The sequence below is a fragment of the Eucyclogobius newberryi genome, unplaced genomic scaffold, assembly GCF_026437365.1.
Source record: "Eucyclogobius newberryi isolate DKJ021-1_F unplaced genomic scaffold, fEucNew1.0.hap1 SCAF_22, whole genome shotgun sequence".
In the NCBI taxonomy this organism is placed as follows: Eukaryota; Metazoa; Chordata; class Actinopteri; order Gobiiformes; family Gobiidae; genus Eucyclogobius; species Eucyclogobius newberryi.
Window position 1 is genome coordinate 15,439,251 of NW_027315857.1, and position 23,618 is coordinate 15,462,868.

At 43.4% G+C, this 23,618-nt stretch overlaps 1 protein-coding gene across 1 annotated transcript in view; it reads left to right on the plus strand.

Annotated features, from left to right (window-relative positions):
• The window catches only part of LOC140372094 (pyruvate carboxylase, mitochondrial-like), a 340,452-nt gene that overhangs the window by 238,903 nt on the left and 77,931 nt on the right, over positions 1–23,618 (plus strand). Inside the window, exons 12-14 of the mRNA XM_072459379.1 lie at positions 3,118–3,262; positions 3,765–3,854; positions 20,752–20,973. Coding sequence (XP_072315480.1) covers positions 3,118–3,262; positions 3,765–3,854; positions 20,752–20,973 — 457 coding nt within the window. The remainder of the gene's footprint in view (positions 1–3,117; positions 3,263–3,764; positions 3,855–20,751; positions 20,974–23,618) is intronic.

A 23,618-nucleotide genomic window follows, 5' to 3' on the forward strand; every position in this document is an offset into this window, starting at 1 on the left:
AATGTATAATTTATACATACATAATAATGTCCTCCCACTTATGAACGTTCAAAGTGGATATTGATTAAAGAATTGGATCAAGATTTAAAACATGACTCACTGCATAAGTGCGGGTATGTTTATTAGTTATTTATATGGGGCACAATCCTGTATTAGGCATTTGACAATTTTATAATCATACAAAAAAATATTTATTAAAAATTTATTTTGTTCATTAAACTGAAGGTTTGTGAGAATGTAACCGTGACATTGACCCCTTTGCTGGAAATGAATGAACACTTTACCAAATGTGGTTTATGAAGATTTATTGACCAAATAATTAAACGGATAAATATGAATTTGGAATATGCAAATGAGTCGATAACAGATAGACACTAGACATGATTGGTCTAGATCTATCTAGTTGTGTTAATATCTCATCAGCTAGATTGTGAAATACATGCGTTTTTCATACGAAGCAGAAGCAGAAGCTGTGATCCTGAGGAGATGGGTCTGTGTGTGTCCAAGAGCCTGTGTTTCTGTGTCGCCTCCAGGGTTCACTCAGGGGTCACACAGGGTTCACGTTGGGAGAGACTGCAGCAGCTCAGCCCACACGCTGGGCACAGCCACTCTGGAGAAGCACTGCATCAGGTTCTGTGATAAAAAGGGCCGTTGCACTGATTCACTGATGAGGCTGGTTCTCTCCTCTCTGACTGACCCCCTGTGCGGGTTGGGTTTTTTGGTGCTTTTCTTCAACCAATCAGCATACAGTGTCATAGCTGAGAAGACCTGGAATATATCCAATGTAGCCATTGTGTAGGCCACATAGTTACAAAGATAAAACCATTCACTAGACGACTCGTAAAACAGTTAAATGCAGAACACATAACAGAACAGAACACATGAACATTATGTACTGTAAATTCATTTTATGGACACAGTCTGCAATCAGATGACTGTTTCCTAAAACCGCTTAGTCTATTTAGCGTTTTAGCTTTTGTCTTGGGAGAGAAAATGTCTCAGAGTTCAGTTTAGTCATTATAGGAAATTCACAGAATCCATATCCAAATGATGCATTTGTTTTAATGTAATAGCTTTAGTAATATATATACTTATCCTATTGCTTCTTATCCATTGGACACTTACTCGGTCCACAGCTTGTGTCTCTGCGTCTTGGCAGCAACAACACTTACAACAGTAAAACCAAACAGATCCAGGCTTAACAAAGCCTGTGTGTAAATGAACGCGCCAACCACAATATTTTATATCATTTCCTGATATTGTGTGGTGCATATCCATTTCCCTTGCTCCATTTTGCTAACCAGTACGTGAATGTTACAATCAGATTGTATTTCTGTCTAGTGCGGGGGTTCTCAAACTTTACACACCAATTACAACTTGAGAAAATATTAGGCTTTATTGCAGTAGCCATAAGTAAACATTTTCCAATTGCAGATACCAATCGACACAGACTTATTGGCACTGACACACAATGGACGAGTTTAATTTAGTCTGCTCAAAGTTCAGCTCATTCCTCACCGACGCCCCCCAGGTTAGCCTGTTCACCATGCTCCTTCACCTGTGTTAGCATTAGCATTGATCCACTTTGAACACGCCTCCCTGGGCCTCTGGGCCGCTAATGACCAGCGTTTCTCTCAATTATGGGATTCCTGAGTGATTGCAGTGCCTCGATTATTGCAGCCATTTTGTTTTGGACTGTCAGCGAAATGCTGAAATTGCGCTTGTAAATTCTTCCTGTGCACCTGAATGGAGTCGAATGGAATGTTTAGCCGCCCCATCACATCAATGCGTGTGCAAAGAAGCCGTGAAAGCGCTCGGCTTAGGAAAGAGTTCTCAAATCATGCAAAATTTGATTGTAGAATGACGAGTAGTAGTAGCTTGATTTGCCTGGTTGATATAATAAGGTTAGTGGTAGCTATTACAGTAATTGAACGTGATGGTAATGAGAATATGCTTGAATTGAATCTACTTTAAAACATTTACACCGTGCACCAAATTGTCATGCACCGAAAGGATGCTACTCCACTTCAATGCTTCGCCTGCGATGTTCTGGATCTCTGTTTTTGTTTCTGTTCAAAATGGCGGCGGGTGATTGGCAGCTTTTTAAATACGGCTTCAATACACTGGGTCATATGCAAATGTGCTTCCCCTCGACTCTTCTGCTTCACACTATGCTCTTTCTAAAGGAGCAACACCGGCGTAAACATATCCCAAACAGCCTGCTGAATACATTAACAGCATCTTTGAACCGCTTTGCACAAATAACTTTTCTGTTCCTTCCATGTCGTCTTTCAGCCAATTCCACCGGCTCCATTTGACAGACGTTGTTCAGGACATGTGTACCAGTCTGAAACACCCCACGCCTATCAAATAATGAAATTAACTCTGGCAATTACATCTTTTCAGTCATTCGTTTTATTCTATGCACACAGAGCGTAATTGGCTTGATAATACTTTTGAGGCAAGCAAACAAGAAAAGAGAAAAGCTGTGTAATTACTTTGAACAGTTGACTTTGTGTTCATTTGCATGTTTCTGATGATTACATACTGTTAATGTAGATGAAAAGAATGCCCTGTTTTCATCAAACAAGCTATTTATTTGGATGATCATTTGCTTGAGTAAGACTCAGATGATAATGCGCAGAAAGTTGTTTTGTTGTTCGCGGGATAGCTGTTCATTTCTCATAAAACTGTCGAGAGAGGTTTAACTAACAAACGATTTAGATATTGGCCAAAAATGTAATTGCTTTGAACACCAAGAGCTTCATCATGTAGAGACGTTCTCGTGCCACAATTGTTTCTGGGTTGTTAAAGGTGCATTAATAAAATGGAGAAAAAAAAACACTGCAATGCGAGACAACTCCAAATATTCCAACTCCAGCCACAAGGGGGCAGTAAAATGTACGACTTGTATATTCTTTGAAGGAGTTGCCCCTAAACTTTGCTCCAGATTTGTGTCAGGTAGGGATTTGTACAACCTCCAACCACCAGAGGGCAGCAAAGGTGGTTAATAGAACATTTTAACCTGAATTAGAAAATGCTTTAGCCATTGTCTTGTTAAATATGACTTTGAAATGTCCCAAAATCTCACATATTGTTGTTCTCCTCTCTCTCCAGACCAACATCCCCTTCCTGCAGAACGTCTTCTCCAACCACCAGTTCCTGCACTCCACAGTGGACACGCAGTTCATCGATGAGAACCCCGACCTGTTCAACCTCAAACCGGTCCAGAACCGAGCCCAGAAGCTCCTGCACTACCTCGGTCCGTGAACAATGGAAAACACACATGAATCATTTGCTTAACCGTTCAGTTCATGAAAGTGTTCTATCATTACACATAGAAGCCGATGAATCGAGTCCAAACATTAGTCTCCCAGATAAATAATTACATTTCATATTGATTTAATGCACAACCTCCATGAGTCATGCAGCCCGTTATTGACGGTGACATTACATTTAGATTAGCTGCTCGTCTTGGTGGATTACTATGAAACAAAGTAATTAACAAGGACAAGTCACAGTCGAGGACCACTGTCTGAAAATGTTCAATTCAAAAAATGGAGCTGTAAAATAAATAGTTCTGTAATTCTGATCTGATTCCATTCTCCTGACGCAGCGACTCGCTCCAAAAGCCGTGGTAAATGATAATCGGCGTCTTCTTTCTGCTTTGAACATATTTAACATGGCTTTGAAAGGACATTTTAACATTTAACCTATGCACCAGAGCCTTGATTGTGCACTGATTGTCTCCTGCTCCTTCCCAGGTCATGTGATGGTGAACGGCCCGTCCACGCCCATCCCGGTCAAAGCCAAGCCGTCGTCCATAGACCCAGTCATCCCGCCGGTCACCATGGGTACGCCCCCCTCCCTCTCTCTCAATCTGTTCCCTGATGTAACTTTTAGTCAGACCTTTTTGTTCAGCGTTTCTAAAAGTACATTTGCTTATTTGTTGGTCAAGCTTGTTATTTCACTGTAAATGGCACTTGCATAACTAAAGCTTTAGTGAGTAATTTGTTGATTTATGGCATGATTGCGAGTCACTTTATACATCTTTAACTGTTATGTCATGTTTGGCTCTTTGTGGATTCATTTGGTGTTGATTAATGCAAAGTAAGTATGTGACAAAGATCTTTTAGTGCTTGAAAACATACACACGAGAGCTGATGTCACAAACCATAGTTAATAGTTTTGTCATTATTTTAGGAAATTAAATGGTTTTGACAGGCCCGTTGTCCTAGTTACATTTTCAAAGGTTTAAGGTCTTTAGAAAGTAGCATCATCAATGTATTTTCTATTCTATTGTTTTTATACAATTCAAGTTAAACCAAAATGAAGAAAAACAAAAACTGAATAAGGCACAGAGAGCAAAAAAACAGACTAAAAGCAGAGATTGTCTGGCTTTCGTCCACTTTTCTAAACGTCTCATTTGTCCCAATGTGCAGCAAATTTGTCCCTTTCCAAATGTATTGCAAAAGTCAGTCTTTCTAAATGATGTTTCAGGCCAGTTCTTGACAGTCGGCTCCGTCCCTGTCATCCGTCTCCTTGTATTGCTGCGTTCCACAGGTATCCATCTATCGTTTCCACTGTTGGAGTAGTTTTATTGTCAAATGGATTGTCGGAATTAAAGACTGTTTGCAGTGGCATTGAAGGTCGGGGAAAATGCAGAGAACATACTCATGAACATTAAAGTCTACAGTATAGAAATAGTGAGACCCACTGGACTCAATCCTTGGACGATCTGGTCACATTTAAGCAGAATAATTTAGTAGTTAGCATTACACAGTGTGTCCCTTTTCTCTACTGTAAATGTAAACAAATATCTGGGCACTCTGGGCACTCCGGATGAAAGCAGAGAGCCAGTGACAAATGGGCTGTCGGGGAGTGCTGTAGCTGTGGGCTCCTCTCTGCTCTACTTTGGCTCCTGGGGAAAGGATGGGTGCACTGGTGATCTATAAGTACAGCAGTGAGTACAGCCGCAAATACAGCAGCAAGTACAGCGGTAAGTACAGCAGTGAGTACAGCCGCAAATACAGCAGCAAGTACAGCGGTAAGTACAGGAGTAAGTACAGCAGTGAGTACAGCCGCAAATACAGCAGCAAGTACAGCGGTAAGTACAGCGGTGAGTACAGAGGCGAGTACGGCGGCGAGTACGGCGGCGAGTACAGCGGCGAGTACAGAGCAGCGAGTACAGAGCAGCGAGTAGCGAGTACAGAGCAGCGAGTACAGAGCAACGAGTAGCGAGTACAGAGTAGCGAGTAGCGAGTACAGAGCAGAGCAGCGAGTAGCGAGTACAGAGCAGCGAGTAGCGAGTACAGAGCAGAGCAGCGAGTAGCGAGTGCAGAGCAGCGAGTAGCGAGTGCAGAGCAGCGAGTAGCGAGTACAGAGCAGCGAGTAGCGAGTACAGAGCAGCGAGTAGCGAGTACAGAGCAGAGCAGCGAGTAGCGAGTACATAGCAGCGAGTAGCGAGTACAGAGCAGCGAGTACAGAGCAGCGAGCACAGAGCAGCGAGCACAAGTTCTCTGCCCCATCCGCATCAAGTAATCTGTGCAAAGCCGAAGATCTAATTAAGTGCTAAGTGGTTCTAACTAATCAAGAATTTTGCCAGTTAGCGTTTGAAAACAAGATCATTATTGTATCTTTTGAATGGTAAAGGGCCTCGAAATGACGTATTTTCTGTAACTTAAAAGAAGTAATGTGGCTGAAACCCCTGAATAGCCTCTTTACTTTGCTGTATTGACTTTCTCACTTCTTATTTCAGTCTTAATGAATATCCTTTCGTTAAAACTGCATAAAGTGATTGTGATAAATTACAATTTCACAAAGAAAAATGCCCTGTGCTTGAGCTTGTAACATCATTTGAAGAAACTTTAATGCAATGAAGAAAAATCATTGCTAATTTTACTGTCTGCCTTTATGGCTCCGATTAAACGATCAATAAAGTCCATATGGTACGTTAATGTGAGTCTTAATTAGTATATTTTGGGGAAATGCACAAAGTTCCGAGCACCAGGCTCAATAGAAACTGCATTAAGCACAACACAAACTTCCAGGAAAACCACAACTTCCTTCCATCAGCATTGACTTTCTGCAAGTGTCATCTATATACATGTTATCTAAAGAGACACAGATGTACAGGAAGTGATGAAGTGTACACGTTATTAGTTTATCTAGAGGTTAGGCAGGTGACATCATTTTGAACTAATATGTGAATTGGTCTAGTAACAAATATAAAGGACTACAACGTTGCTTAATATTTATTTATTTTGTACCTGACATCTTAAAGAAAATCAAGTAGTTGAAATCCAGTAGTAGTTGGAAACCAGATGAGCAACACAGTTACTCTTACATTTATTACTGATAGAGACTTTGGGATCACACAGAATTATACACTGATTTACATTTTTCTTCAATATGTGTGTGAAAAATGTGTTTTTGTGAGATGAGTTGAAGTGTCCTTTATCTCCTCCTACCATTAGCAAACGAGCTAGTTAAGCTCTGTGCAGTTGACGCAACAACTTAGAAGCTACGTTCATTTTGCATTTTGTCTTTTGAAGTTAATTTGAGTGAAACGACGATTAAAACTAATGTTAATGGTTGTGCTGCCCATAGTTGCTCGGCATCGGTCCTTTGCATTGATTAAGGCTTTTTAACACATATTAATATCACTTAATATTAAAGAAATCTATCACTGCAAACTCCAAAAAGTATAGGTTGAAATACACACATTTTCCAGCAAAGTACACGGTGCACCTTAAAGTAAACTCCTCAGATATATTCTAATACAGTATATAAAGTGTTAGATTAAATATTGTCCATGTGTATAAGACCAGGTGTAGTGTGTCATCTCAGGCCAGTCAAAATAATTGTCGAGATAAATGGTTGATATGAAACTTTTCCTTGTGTTGTACTTTTGGTCGATTTACAATTCTTTCTGCTCGTTTTTTCAATTATTCAAAGTTGCACAATGGGACCAATATTCACAGCTGCTCATCGTGACAACAATAGACTCGTCTGCGCGAGCGTCTGACATGTTTATCATTGTACGGTCTGCTTCGGCTCGTCGCCGGCGCCAGCAAACAGCGATTTCTAATAAACTAATATGAATAATCTGAATGATAATCAGCCATAGCTAATCAAATGTGACACCTCCAAAGCGGAACGGGCCAGACTGGAATAATCGCAATCGTTTCTGTATTTCTACTTATGCAAATGGTGTGTTTAAAAGTGTCACCGGCTTGAAATACAGGCTGACACAATGTGCTAAATCACAGTCGTAATGTCGGCAACTTGTGGATATGTTTACTAAGGGAGAAAATGCCCTTTTAACTCCTTTTTTTACACCGTTTTTGGAGGAAGTGTTAAGTAAATGGTTATAAAGTCTATGATAAGGTTAGACTACATAGTTAACATAATTATAATGATTATTTCCTCCCAGTTTGACTCTTTTGGAACCGTTTATTATGTTAGTTCCTGAGGTATTTCCACAACTGTTACCTAGCAACCGTATGGTAAACGAGTGCCAAAACCCATATAATATAAATTACACTGTAGTTATGGCTTGACAATACCTGATAACACCTTCATTATGTTTTGAACCGTACTTCCAGCAAATGAGAAGTGATTCACACAAATAAACTGATATTTGAGTTAAATCTGTGACTGTCCACGAAACTGTTCTGTACAAAATGTGGAGCTCGTTCTCATTTGTTTGTGGCCAATTCAGCAAATGATCCAAACTAAACTGAGCTGAGGCTTTTGGGATTCATTCGACTGCGGTTTAACGACACTGACAGATGTTTTACGCTGCGGTTTTCTCTTTGCCGCATTCACAACGCTCTGAAGTCTCACATTTGCCGTCCTCGTGCCGGTGTCAGAAAACGCACAGTCGAGCGTGTTGTGCAAGTATTGGGACAAGGCCTGTCTGCATTTCAGCTGGAGTGTTACTTATTTACTTTATTTACTTACAGCAACCTAGGGATTCACTTTTAGAATATGTATTTTTTACATTTTACTTGGATTGTAACTTGATTCAATGTCTTAACTTCAAATCAATGTCTTAACACTTTCTAGTCAATTTGATGTATATATTTTTCCTCAAAGTCAAGATTTCACCATAAACGTGCCAAAAAAGAACCACTCAAACATAAGAACTTCTACTTTTCAGTCCAGTTCAGAAGGTAGTGGAGTGGAAAGTACAGATACAGTAGCTGCTCTCAAATGTAGTGACGTTAATGTAAAAAGTATACACTGTAAAAATATACAGCTAGCAAAATATGACCAGTACTTTTACTTTCCACCACTGGGTAAAAGTAACTATTACTGTGTTTTTTTTAGTTTCAAATACAGCAACTGTTTTGTGTCAAACTATGATGAATACAGAAAATATCCCAACACAGTAAAGTAATAATTAGAAGCTGAATCTGTCTCATGCACTTTAAGCAAGACTTTGTAACAATAATTAATGCTCTATTTAAATGACACTGTTTAATACTATATCATACGAACACTACGCAACCAAATAAGAATAAAGGGAGTGAAATACTTTTAAACAAACATTATACAAATCAACAACGGTATGAATTTTTGCGCGCAGCTATTTTAGAAGCGCTTTGGAGGCAGAACAGGTCATAGTCCTAGCACTGCTTGTTACAGTACTGTATCTGAAGTAGCAGTGATTATATTCTGAATTCTACAAGTACTTCTTATTGAAGATCTTGGTAGTAGTTGCGTAGTAGTTTTAAATCTGTCATAATTTGAATAGTAACCAAATAGAATACAGTGCATTTGCCAAGAACCTCGCAGTATAATACATGCCCCAATGAGATAAGATAAGATATTCCTTTATTGTCCACACATGCGGAAATTTCATGGTTGCAATGCAGGTAAATACAGAGGAAAAGGACAGATAACTTATTAGAAGTTTAATAGAAGAACTCTTATAAACAAAAACTCCTTTAGATAAAACCTCATTTCCTAATAAGGAATGGAGGGGGAAAATAAAGATAAAATAAAAACAGCTAGCGTAAGACAAGATAATACTAATAATAATAATGCTAATAATAAAAACGCTCTATTTTCATCAGTTATCAGTGTCATCAGTTCAATACATGGTCCACAATGCAGTACTTAATCTGATACAAGCAAATCTTAAAATGTTTTATTTCAGTACGCGGAATGACAAAATGTAATGAACATAATTCCCTTAATATTGCGAGTCCTCCCTCCTCCCTCCTCCTCCCCCTCCTCCCTCCTCCCTCCTCCCTCCTCCTCCTCCTCCTCCTCCTCCTCCTCCTCCTGCTCCCTCCTCCCTCCTCCTCCCTCCTCCTCCTCCTCCCTCCTCCTCCCCCTCCTCCTCCCTCCTGCTCCCTCCTCCTCCTCCCTCCTCCCTCCTGCTCCCTCCTCCTCCCCCTCCTCCCTCCTCCCTCCTCCTCCTCCTGCTCCCTCCTCCCCCCTCCTCCCTCCTCCTGCTCCTCCTCCTCCTGCTCCCTCCTCCTCCCTCCTCCTGCTCCCTCCTCCTCCCTCCTCCTGCTCCCTCCTCCTCCCCCCTCCTCCTCCTCCTGCTCCCTCCTCCTCCCCCCTCCTCCTCCGCCTCCCCCTCCTCCCTCCTCCTCCTCCTCCTGCTCCCTCCTGCTCCCTCCTCCTCCCTCCTCCTGCTCCCTCCTCCTCCCTCCTCCTGCTCCCTCCTCCTCCCCCCTCCTCCTCCTCCTGCTCCTCCTCCTCCTGCTCCCTCCTCCTCCCCCCTCCTCCTCCGCCTCCCCCTCCTCCCTCCTCCTCCTCCTCCTGCTCCCTCCTGCTCCCTCCTCCTCCCCCTCCTCCTTCCTCCTCCCTCCTCCCTCCTCCTCCTCCCTCCTCCTCCCCCCTCCTCCTCCTCCCTCCTCCCTCCTGCTCCCTCCTCCTCCTCCTCCCTCCTGCTTCCTCCCCCTCCTCCCTCCTGCTCCCTCCTCCTCCCTCCTCCCTCCTGCTCCCTCCTCCCTCCTGCTTCCTCCCCCTCCTCCCTCCTCCTCCCTCCTCCTCCTCCTCCTGCTCCCTCCTCCTCGCTCCCTCCTCCCTGCTCCCTCCTGCTCCCTCCTCCCTCCTCCTCCTCCCTCCTCCCTCCTGCTCCCTCCTCCTCCTCCCTCCTCCCTCCTGCTTCCTCCCCCTCCTCCCTCCTCCCTCCTGCTTCCTCCCCCTCCTCCCTCCTCCTCCTCCTCCTGCTCCCTCCTGCTCCCTCCTCCCTCCTCCTCCTGCTCCCTCCTCCCCCCTCCTCCCTCCTCCTGCTCCTCCTCCTCCTGCTCCCTCCTCCTCCCTCCTCCTGCTCCTCCTCCTCCTGCTCCCTCCTCCTCCCCCCTCCTCCTCCTCCTGCTCCTCCTCCTCCTGCTCCCTCCTCCTCCTCCTGCTCCTCCTCCTCCTGCTCCCTCCTCCTCCCCCCTCCTCCCCCTCCTCCCCCTCCTCCCCCCTCCTCCCCCTCTCACACCTTCACCGTCCTGCGCTGATGAGGCGGCAGAGACACACGGCCCGGCCCAAAGACTAGTAATGAGATTTGTAATGTGCCTCTATCCCCTTCTTTCATTCAGAGCAGGGATTGGGAGGACACAGGGATTAGTTCTGTTTTATTATCAGCGTGGTGGGAGGGGCTAGGCCAGAGGAAGCAGAGCGAGGAGTTAGGGAAGGAGCCATTTAATCCGTATATGGGCCAGATTAGGTGGTCCCACTGACATGAATAATATAAGGAGGGAATTGGGTATTACCGCGTGGGCAATTGTGAGAAGGTAAAGGAGGAAACAATGGAAGTTCAGAGCCAGTGGGAATATCTGGTGGATTGCATACATTTTCTACACATTACGTAGTCTTTTGTTCATGTTTGGTCGCATATAACAACATTTGATATACTTTTTTACATGGATCAAGACGGGCTCGACCTTATAACCGCTGATTATTTGGTTATTTTCTCTGAGTTAACCAATAAACTATATTAGAAAGTAATTATTTTTAAGCCAGGGACAGGTTTGCTAGTACAGTATTCAACATCTGTCAGCAATTTATTACGACTAATTAGTTCAGGAATAAATGAGGCACATTCTGTTGTTTAAAGACTGCTGAATATCATTTTGATATTTACATTCTTTACAGGGTTGTGCTGAAATATAAGAATAAATTGCAGTGGTATTTTTGTTATATAATATACTTTAATGATATAAATTTACTTTTGAAATACATACTTTGAAATTACTATTTTTATTTAACCAACAATATTTGTGCTGTGGCTTTTCGCAGTAGTGAGAACTGTCATTACTACTACTTTGTTTTGTTATTATGTTCGCCATTGTTTTTTAGTGTTTTTAAGTAACATTTGCTTTCCTTCATAGTGGAAACAAAAGTGTGTAAGTATTAAAAATAGTTAAAAATGGTCAGTGTCACTGCAGCAGTCTTGTCCGCAGGCTGTTCTCTAGGTCCACTTTCTCTGACGCACTTCGGGAAAATGTCTCTTTAGCTCATTTAACGTGTCTCAAGTGTTTTTGAGTGATTCTGTTCCATGTAGTGTTACAGGCGAAACAAACTCAGCCTCCAAAATGAACAAACTATAACTCTAAGATGATTTTCAAGAGTTTTTAACCAACAAAGTTATCACTACGTGTACCATTACTGCAATTTAAATTCATACTAAACTACTAATAATGTAACAGACTCATAGCTCAAAGCACTTTCTTGTAAGTGGCAATAGTAAAGTATTTCTCAATATAACGTCAAAAACTTTAGCATTGTTTGGTAACGTCTGTTTTTCGGAGATTCATCCTAACAAAGCTCAGACAGGACAATGTTGGCGTGAAATGTGGATGAGAGAAAATGGAGGAAATGCAGCAAATCGTCGCACAGATGCAGCTTTGGCTATGTTACGTGTCGCCGCATAACATAGCCGTGAAAATAAACGATAATAAAACACAGAATTAGATGCGAGTGGCTATTTTTTGTCGTTTTTTGTCGTTTTTGTCCAAAAATCAGCTAGAAGTCCAGTTGAGTAAAATGTAATTACACTTTTGATCAAGTAAAACGTAATGAAATCTTGTGTGTACTGGCCACACTGAGATGGTAGAAGTGGTTTTAGTGCTGCAAGAAGAAAGGATCTAACTGATTGTGGCAGAGTCTCGCGGTCCTGTTTAGTGTGACTTTGGTTCCCAGGATACTTGAGATAGTCTCTTATCTATGCCGCTTTCTTGCAACCGAGGTGAAGTTTGCACAGCGCATAATGTGTTTCTAACTCGGACTTTGAGGCACACTTTCACGCTTCAAAATGCATGAATTATACAAGCAACAATAGGTTTCTATATCAGGCATCTTTTTGCTAATTGGTGTACTCTTGGGACATTTCTGCAAGCTCAGACGGTGAGATGCATCTATTCAGCGTCTCCTAACCCCCGCAGTACTCCCGTGGGACATGTCCACCTTCATTCCCTCACATGCGAGTCAGACCTGGTCCCATTAAAACGCTTAGGGAAGTAGCAGCACTTTAACGCAGGTAATTCTAGGCAGAATCAGCGCTTCTCATCCATTACACTTTTTGTCAAATTCAGCAAATCTCCTCTCGTGCGCCGCTAAGTGTCTGCGCTGGGCAAACAAATAGACCATAACAGGTTCACACAGGACCACGCGGTTCAATGGGCCCGGTGAAGACGTTTTACAGTAATCCCATCCACTGTAAATGGTTGGTGAACTTTGAGAACAGCTTTGGAAAGTTTGTAGCTCAGAGAGAAGTACTTAAACCAAAGTGTTGTGTTTCATAATGGTTTCTTTCCGGGGTTTCCGCTCCATTTGAAAAACAAAGAGCCAGAATCCTTTGCTTGATGTGGAAATGTTTAATGACGAAATTCACTTTGGCCCAGGTCATCTTTGAAAATGACATTTAATGTGTCTTAATGTGTCTCACCTGGTTAAAGTGCCCCCTACAGGTCGGACGACTCATTGAACTGAAATGCACTTAAAATAAATATATTTCGAATGTTGCTAAAGATTCTAAAAATTACAGAATAGCAATTTTTTTAAGTTTATACTTTCACTTCATGTTTGTAGTTGTTATTACACAAGGAAATTACCCAGCATACACTGGCGAAAAACTCGTCTAATGTCAGCATTTAATTTATTTGGAAAATGAAAATATATCAGTGCGACTTTTTTGTTGAATTGATGTTTAGAATTTCTTTGTGTTAATTCTGCTTAAACTTTGACTGGAAAGAGTGTCCCTAGTGTGATGTCACTTCCTGCCATTTTCTACAGATTTTTTGACGTTTTCTCCACAAATACCTGCTTGATCGGTGTAAAACCTATCATATGCCCTTAGATTAAAAATTAATAAAATGAGTACTACTGGTAATTATGCAAAATGATAGTAAGACATTTACTTAAAGTGCTCACCGGGATCCTTTTTGTATTAATATAATTAATGAATATATTATTATTACTAATTTAGATTGATAGTGGGTGGGCTACATAACTCTGATCTATAAAATAAATACTAATAATAATAATGAAAATGAAATAAGCAACACAAAAAATCCATTTCCAATGAAGATAAATGTTCTTCAAAAATGTTAGTTAGTTATTGCTTCTCAGTCCCAGTTTGAATCCTAATCTCACAAAATGCAAAGTGTATTCCCAATTGAAATAAAAAAAACATATTGAGACATAAATTCTCCAGGTGCAGCCGAGTCTTCCATTCTCCCGCAGTGTCTAATTACAACTTGTTATGCTAATTCTGCTCATGTTAAATCGTCTAATCATTTCATGTTTGCATAAAACCAGCTGCAATTAGTGTTTTTGATGCTTTTTTGATCAGGTGAAGTGCACGATCGCCGTTAAGACGCTGCGCTGATCGACACGTTGGCTAACATGGGCTGTCTTCCTGTCTCATCCGTTCACTTTTAATCACCAGGAAATGACTCGTGGCAATTAAAATTTACAGTTATGGATAAAATATATGAAAGTACATCTGGTAGTGTTGTTGCTGATTCAATTTTACTTGAACGATGAGCAAGAATGGAAGTCGTTTCTTCATTTTAGATCCACACAGACTAATGTTTCATGTTTGTCCTTGTTAAAATAGAATATCAAAGCTTTATTGTCTACCGAGGCTCGCCACCATAAAAACGGAACAGGGCAACATAAATGGAAGCAGAAATATAGCCCCGGTGAAAAGAAAAACACATTTGAAAACATCAGCTTATTTCTGTGGCTCACGTGTTCCCACTCCCACAATGTTCACAGCACAGGGGACAAAAGTGGAGCTCTACAGCAGCTCAGAATGCAGATGCAGCGGGTGGGAGGGGCCTAACATGTCTCCATTAGTATCCACATTGTCCATATTAGGTCCGATTTTGTCCTGATTTATACTTAAGATTGTCATTTCTACCCCTGTTTTGGTTGTTTAATCACAGCGTAAGATCAATTCAATATATATATGAATTGAAGCATGGTAGACATTCGGCAAATGGAGGGTTCAGAGTTAAATCCACACAATGCCAAGGTGGTAACGACCCCTCACGTGCAGCATCATATCTGAAATGGTGTGCAAAGTATAAAAAACACACGGCCTTCTGCAGTTTACTACACGTTATTTATGATATCTGCAGTCTGTTGAGTTCCACGTCTGATCAAACGCAATGTGAACCGAGGACAAAGAGTCGAGGAAGGGGAGGAGGAAGTAGGAAAGGGAGTGGAAAGTAGGAAGTGAGCGTAGTGATGTGAATGCAGAGTCCTGTGCGCGTAAATGGGTCAGTTGTCAGCCTCGGTAAACCACCCGGGACCCGCGCATCTCGCTACATTTTCGGATCTGCATGCGTGGCCCGTAGTACTATTCAAAACAAAGAAAACTGGCACACACCCCGTCGTCACGTTCTACCGACCCCGTTTCAAGAACTTTCCACAAATGGATTTAGTTTGTCTTATCACCAAGTCAAATAAAACATCTCATTGGTTATTAAGTCCCTGTGATCCCCCTGCGTTTGACCTTACAGTGACCTTAAGCTGTTGCAGATGCAGAAGTGGGTGCCATGTCTTTTTCTATTGGACCCAAACATCTTTGCACTGCCCAAAAAATGACATGGGCCTTTTAAACACTCCAGCTTCATATCCTTCTCTTCATTTAACTCGCGGTATCTGTCTCCAAAGGCCTTTAAATAGATTGAAACCCGCAGGATGATGTCTTGCTTTGCCACATGTCTGGTAGCTTTCATTTTCAAGCATCGCGCCCCATATTTTCTCTGTGTACTGCGTTCGCATGACTCAGAGATCTTAAAACGTCTTTATGAATTAGTTGCGGTGGTTGGGATCGTGCACGCGGCCTATATCCAGCGCACATGAGCCCTCTGCCAGGCTCGTTTGTCTCCCCACGTTCTCGTGCGAGTGTCCACATTTAGTGCGTGCGTTTTTTCTTCACGTTTCGCGCCGAGACAATTATAGTCGAGATCATTTGTTTTCAAGGATGAGGGGCAACAATAAAAGGTCAACTGTGAATATTCAAACTGCTGTGAGTAAAGAGAGAGGGAGCGGGAGGGAGGGAAGGGAATGGAGAGGAGTGACTAGTAAAGGGAGCCTAGAGAGGGAGACAGAGAGACACACACTGAAGTAAGGGAGATGAAGAAAGATGGAGAGACAAAGGGAGATGAAGAGAGAATCAATTAAAGGGAGATGGAGAAAGACAAGGAAAGGGTGGGGGAGAGAGATGGGTAAAGAGTAGGGGAGAGAGAGACAAGCAGTGCAGAGAGAGGTTAATGAAGAGCGCACACACTTCCACCCAAATAAATAAATATTTATCATATTGATGAAAGCTTCCAATAAACACAAGTCCAAATATGAGGTCGATCTTAAATAAGGTTGACGTTTTTAGTCTCCTTTATATTGGATAGGTTCACGCACGAGCGCCACGGCACCTTGGGTCGTCCGATGAGGAGCAGGAGGTGGGACAGGGCCTATACTAAACGCTACATTCAGTGTGCCCACATGAAGCCTGGGGGCGCTGTCCAGACTGGAGACGGTAGGAAGGACAGGCTGAAGGCTGCGGGACATCAGGAAGGTGCTTTGTGTGCGCAGTGCATCTGATGTCTCCATGCAGCCCTCCTCGCCCGCCCCAAAAACTGCCACTAGGAGAGAGAACGGGAGAGAGCAAAGTAAAGGTAAATTGAGAGACAGAGTTGTATGAGAGAGACGAGGGAAATGGAGAGACAAAGAGAGCTGGCCAGAGACGGAGTGGGAGAGAGAGCAAGAGGGAAAGGAGTGATGGCGGAAAAAGAGAAAAGTAAAGTGAGATAAAAATAAAGGGAGGGAGAGATAATTGTCAACACAGGAGGGGAGGTTGAACAAGTACATAGAGAGAAAGAAATGGAGTTGGTTGGTAAGTGAATGAGAGAGAGGGAGAGAGAGGTTTGGCGGGCGGGCAGAGGTTTTGGAGGACAACATTTCATGCACATAGTTCCTCATTAACTCGTCTAATTGATTGATGATTGTGGCCAAAATAGATTGCAATTCCACGTTCCATTATTTGAATGCCTCTGGTTGTGTGGATGTTTAATTGCCAGGATGAGAGTGGAAAGAGCCGTGCAGAGAGAGGGAGAGGGAGAGGGAGAGAGAGAGAGGGAGAGAGGGGTGAGGACGGCTGGGTGCAGAGAGGGGGAGGAGGGCCGGGTGCAGAGAGGGAGGGAGGGGTGAGGACGGCTGGGTGCAGAGAGGGGGAGGAGGGACGGGTGCAGAGAGGGAGAGAGGGGTGAGGAGGGCCGGGTGCAGAGAGGGAGAGGGGTGAGGAGGGCCGGGTGCAGAGAGGGGGGAGGAGGGCCGGGTGCAGAGAGGGAGGGTGGGGTGAGGACAGCTGGGTGCAGAGAGGGGGAGGAGGGACGGGTGCAGAGAGGGAGAGAGGGGTGAGGAGGGCCGGGTGCAGAGAGGGAGAGGGGTGAGGAGGGCCGGGTGCAGAGAGGGGGGAGGAGGGCCGGGTGCAGAGAGGGAGGGAGGGGTGAGGACGGCTGGGTGCAGAGAGGGGGAGGAGGGACGTGTGCAGAGAGGGAGAGAGGGGTGAGGAGGGCCGGGTGCAGAGAGGGAGAGGGGTGAGGAGGGCCGGGTGCAGAGAGGGAGGGAGGGGTGAGGACGGCTGGGTGCAGAGAGGGGGAGGAGGGACGTGTGCAGAGAGGGAGAGAGGGGTGAGGAGGGCCGGGTGCAGAGAGGGAGAGGGGTGAGGAGGGCCGGGTGCAGAGAGGGAGAGGGGTGAGGAGGGACGTGTGCAGAGAGGGGTGAGGAGGGCCGGGTGCAGAGAGGGAGAGGGGTGAGGAGGGCCGGGTGCAGAGAGGGAGGGAGGGGTGAGGACGGCTGGGTGCAGAGAGGGGGAGGAGGGACGGGTGCAGAGAGGGAGAGAGGGGTGAGGAGGGCCGGGTGCAGAGAGGGAGAGGGGTGAGGAGGGCCGGGTGCAGAGAGGGGGGAGGAGGGCCGGGCCGGGTGCAGAGAGGGGTGAGGAGGGCCGGGCCGGGTGCAGAGAGAGAGGGAGTGAGGATGACGGCCGGGTGCAGAGGGGGGTGAGGACGGCCGGGTGCAGAGGGGGGTGAACTTCCTCTCTTCAGTTCTCTAAATGCTGTATGTCCTGTAAGTGCAGCTGTCAGTAACATTCTTTTTTTTTACTATTTCCTACAAAAACATCTGGAATTGTACCTAAAATAACCAGATGTGGTTCTTCTGCCAGTGGTTGTTGGAATACTACATCAGGTTGTAAAAATACTACTGTGTTCTTCGGTTTCACCACAGTTCCACCAACATCAGGATTTACAGGACTCATTTTAGCCGTTCTCTCTGGAGCTTTGAAGGATCTTTATGATTTCTTTACATTTAAACTTTACAAACCTGAATGAGTCACAAGGTTTGCTCCCATCTTGCCTTTTATTAAAAGTATTATTTGTATTAAAACTCAAACTTTCTTTGTAAAAAGTTACCTTATTGCATTTTTATGAGCAATTCCTCAACAAGTGATGGTTCTAAAACATTCTTCAATGTGTTTTGTCAAGAAACTCACTGTAGATATCTAAAACAAAATCTGAATAGGGAAGTCAAAATTGACCTTTTAAGTGTTCAAAGAACGTCAGGCAACCTTTATTTACAATATGGCTTTGACTTTGCTGAGCCCATAATTAGATTGAGCTCTAAAGTTCAGTAATAGAAGGGGCAAAACCCTAGAAGGAGGAAATGCTGGAAAGAGCAGAAATGTCTTTTTTTTTTGGTTTTATTTTAAGCTCTTATGGCTTGGCTGTCCTTATGTGACATAACATGCCAGAGCTCCTCTGGAGCACTGCATTGAAAAGTTTGGCTCGTCTTCATTAGGAGCATAAATATTAAAAAGCGAGACAAGCACTCCATCAATTTCACCATTAACCATATTGTACCTGTTCTGCCCATGACTTCTTTAGCTTGTCGTGCTCAGTATCAGAGAAATTTGTCTCTTGCAAATACACAACATGACAGCTGAGCTTTTTAACTAAGTATATTTCCCTTTTTTGCTGGGCTGTGGAGTCCTTTAACGTTACTGCTTTCGACCTTAAGAGAAACCATTTTAGACTTTAAGAGAGAAAGTTTATAGAGAGTATTGTATCCCCATGATGGTCTCAGATGAGTTTGCATAATATAAAATGAATAAAAAAGAATCAAGAACAAATAGGATATTATTTGTAAGAACACTTTGTTCTTATTTTTACCCATTAAACGATCCTCTAGGAACAATGGGATCTGAACAGAACAGAAACACAACAACTACTAAAAAAAACCCTGAGCACAGCTACTTTCCATTTTGAGCTCTTCATATAATAAGTGTAGTTGAAGGTAACGGCAGGTGCAGGTACAACATGCACACAGACGGAAACAATAGCCCTGCCAATAACAGCCCTGCACAAATACTGAAAAACGTATAATATCTTGGAATATACTTGCAGTACTTTATTTTACCTCCTGTCCTTCATTCAAGTCAGTATCCACTGGAGAAAGTACGATTATTTTTTTTACATTGCCCATGGCCTCGGCAACATCCACTTCATGACTTTTCCACATTGTTGTAAGCGACACAGACCGTGGCAGTGAAGAGGGTCCTGTCTCAGACTCTTTCACGTGTCAGTGAAGGCTGCCCGGGGCCTGCAGCTGGCCGTGTAGTCCGGGAATATGGCGACGGGGTTTCCTTTTGTAATGGCGTTTGCCTTAGGATGTCCACGGCATCTCCCTCACTGTTTAGTTTGGCGATGATGGCGTGTGGTGTATCGCCTGGTTTCCAGAGCTGAAACACCCTTTAAAGAGCTAAAAGACATAATTGATTTAAGTTTAACGTTAAATCTTTGCCTGGATTTCTCCAACTCCACTATCTCCATGGAGACAACCAGGGCAAGTTACAGGTCAGCTCTGTGGAGATGCAACACTGCTCAAAGCAAGAAAGCATATGTTTTTGAGCATTAATACCTGTAGTTTAAAAAATGCACAATGCCACTGCGGAACATTCCAGACAAATGAATAATACTGTTCATCATTGCTGAGTTAGAGTAGTTGGACTTGTAAAACTACAAAACAGAGGCAATTCTGTGCTTTTGTTTTGGGTGCCACTTCTGCACCTTGAGAACCATGTTGTTTAAGTGTGGTTTTCTTGGGTGTTTTTGTACGTGTTCATCTCGGCTTTTAGCAGTGACATTTGGCCACAGTGTTTTGTGTTGCTTTGGGAGTTAAACAGCGTCACTCAATAAATGCCACGTTTTATAGCCGTGCTCTTTGTTTCCTGCGGGGCCATCTTAAAAGCCGACACTATTAATGGACAGTGCGCTGTGTCATATGTATCAGCATCTAAGTACAGTACACAGATATAACCGGGAGTGAGTTATTGTGCCGTCTTGTACTGTGATGAAAACGAAAGCAAATGAATGATAAATATTTGCAGGATTCAGAACCCAGAACTAACCGTGACAGTAGAGTAGAAGTAGTTTACGACTGGACCACGATGGGACTGGAACGGGCGATGATTTACTGGCTAAAAACGCCCTAAAGCTGCTGTCACTTGATGTGTTCGTGGAAATAAGTAAATCCGAAGCCGTGAATGCAAACTTTGGCAGAAATATTGGAATCTTTGTGTGAAAATCTCAACAATATACGACACAAAGACATTCACACATATCCATGGGCAGAAACGTGAGGGAGGAGAATGAGAGCAGGCCACACTGACATCAGGCAAACATCCCACTGGTTTATACGACCACTGTCTAGAGTCTGAAACTGTAGAGCATTCACTGCCCAGCATGGAGAGAGAGAGACAGGGAACTGAATTAGTTTTATGGTTCCAAAGCAATAAACAGACCAGAGACCAGAGAAGTGTGTGACGGTTCACATCCTGCATTGTTAGATATTAAAACTGAACTTGAACAATTTATGCCTGACTTGATTGAAGTGTGTGTGCCCTGTGCTCGGAAATGGAATACAAATTAGAATATGCCGTAGAGTTAATAGCTCTCTGTGCCTTTTTGATGCTGCTGTCGGGAGGTTTTCCGGTCCTGAAAGACGTGACTGACAGCGCAGACAGGGCTCGGAATTTCAACCACTTTAAGTCGCTCTACCTTTGAATCTTTCAACCTGGCGACCATGCAAAGTCTATGTGTGTCAGTTTGCTCCACCCAACAGTTACTGCATACTTTATATAAGAAGAATGTGTCGTTGTGAGGATGAATATGACCCTACATAACATAAATGACTGCTTGTTTCACTGAGGTGTATTTTCCGTCTCCTCAGGTGACCCTCCGGTTGGCTTCCGAGACATCCTGCTGCGAGACGGGCCCGAGGGCTTTGCTAAGGCTGTGCGCGCTCACCAGGGCCTGCTCCTGATGGACACCACCTTCAGAGACGCTCACCAGTCGCTCCTGGCAACGAGGGTCCGGACACACGACCTCAAGAAGATCTCTCCTTTCGTCAGCCACAACTTCAGTAACCTGTACAGCCTGGAGAACTGGGGAGGTGAGCGGAGCAGAAACACACACAGTTCACGCACGGTTCAGTTTGTTTTGCCTTCATAGCCAAGATGAGTATATTAATAAATATCGCTCTGAACTAGGGCCGGATTTATCAAGCGTTTGCTCATGTGCAAAAGCAAAAAGAGGTGTTAAAAGTGGACTAAAGCCGGACACAATTGGCGTTTGCGTCTCTCACAGATGCTCAAAGGACAGAGTGCAGTTGTTGCACCTGGGACTGAATAAATATGCAAAACCAAATGTGCAAAAAAGGAGGAGGGAAAAATGCGAATCATCTTCTTTCACGGAAGCTGCCTAATTTGTCACGACTAGGAGGGCCAAATCTGCGAATATGTGCGGGAGGAACAGAGGTGACTATGATGTGTAGGCAAGACTGCTGCACTTTGAGCAACAATAGCGTTTTATGAAGGATATAAAACGCCTTCAACATCGTGAATGAGCGATTTGAAGTTTTGGCATGTTTGTTTGAAGGCAGCTGCAGTAATAGTAATATAGACTTTATCTTTTGACCCATTTGCCCTTGACTCCCCCTTGTATTTCACCAAAGAGGGAGCTGACTTGTCTAGCAAACTGTTATTTTTCAAGTCCGCCCTGCGTCTTTTCAACGTCCTGAGCGCCGGCAAGGTCTCTACCCCGTCTGTTCTCATCCCGTGTGGCACCAGCTCATATGCACCAGTCGCATGTAGTGTGTCAACTCAATTTCTCCATTGAGTTGGCTTTAGTCTGTCCCAGATGCAGCAGCACCGGTTACTGTTGCACCGGTTACTGTTACAGGTGTCCACATGTCCATCTGTCCCAAACATTCAGAAACTTTTGCTCTGGATGTACAGAAGAGACTTGACTTCATTTCTATACCAATTCTAGCAACGATTCTAGCACAGGAATTGCTGCCTTGCGGTGGCTTGACAGAGGTGAGGCTTCCAATTTGCACCATCAATCACACCCTGACCCAAAGTCGAGCTGGGCGATGAGCCTCGACAAAGGGCAGAGTAGTCCGAGCGGGGATTCAACCGTCAAACTTTGGGTCTGTGATCGTCGGGTGCATGCGCTAACTACCGAGCCACAGAGCAAAATCTATACCGCGGACCATAAATAACTGCCCTCCTTGACAAATACAATAGGCAAAAACTAAGAACAATTGAACCGCATGCGTTCAGGAGACCCATAAGTTTCCTTGGAGTAAGAAAGAAAGTCCACACATAATGAGGGTGTTTGATAAGAGAACACATCATTTATTTTAATTAAATAGTTGAAAACTGAGTGAGCATATAAATTACAAACTACAAACGAGAAAAAAGACCGATCAAAATCCAAATCCACACTGACTCCACAACCGTCTTCTAAACTAGCCGATATATATTAAAACAATAGTTCCTCCTGAGTTTTTGACTGATCAATTTGCCAACACATTCACAAACCATGACAGACTTTATTCACGGATGGAAAGTTGTTTGTTTATTAAAATACCAGAACTGCTGAGCAAAACCCATGTAATGTTAATGTGTCTTTAAATACCAACGTCCCCCTTGTTACCGCTCAGAGAAAGGCTCCGTGTCTGTGCTCTGTCTTTACAAATACACTCCTGATAATGCCTCCAATAAAACGCTCGCTGGCACGACAATGTCCCTTTAAAAATTAATCATCCCTTTAAGCGCGTAAATAATGAAGAACAACTATTCCGTCTTGTCCATAGAAAGCGCAGCAGGATTTGGCACCCTTCTCTCTCTCGTCTTAACTAACAAAGATGAATGTTGACTCCTAAAAGCAGACTCCCGTCCCTCTGTCATCATGCTGTTTTCTCTCAGTAATGTTCTTTAGTGGCTGCTGTATTGCTCTGAGACTGGGGCAGACTTGGCCTACTATATTCACTGTCAAAGTCCTGATAAAGATGGAGTGCTGCTGTTTAAACTTCAAAAAGCTTTTAGTGAAGACTTGGAATCCCAGCGCGCTCACACCTACATCAAACACTGGCGTTTATGACACAGTTAAAAGAACGGGAATATTCAAGGGCTGGATTTATTGTACCATTTATATCGTTTCCGCCTGAAGTTACAATAGGAAATGTGTTTGTGGTGATGCGAGGAAGTGGACTCATCATTACTTCCTGCACTGCAAAATATTTAGCCCATTTTTGACTGTATTCGGTGTAATTCAGGTGGAGGGTTTGCCACGTGATGCTTAGCCCGGTTTGGGTCGCACAATGTAGCATTAAACGCCACCCAGGCCATGTTACAGGTCAGATCTGTGGGGAAGCTAATGCCTGCTCTTGTCATTTCAGATCATCTAGGTCCAGCAAATATATCACATTTAAACTAGTCAACACAACTCAACAAATTAAAGGGGACAAAATCAACTGTAATGGGATTTGAAACTTTTTACAATGTAGTTTCCTCATCTTTAGTGTACTCCAAGTTGTATTTTGATTGATTTCTGCATGTTTGAGCCGTTTTAGAGCAATGTTGCTGTTAGCAATGGGGAAAAAATGTAAAATGATGATCTGCTTATGTTATATTTCAATGCTAAGTACATGAAAAAACGTAATATATCTTCTTTAAGACACGTTTAGATATGTGTCTCTACTGCAGTTTGCCTCTTTAGGATGCAGAGGAATTGTATTTAAGTTGTCAATGA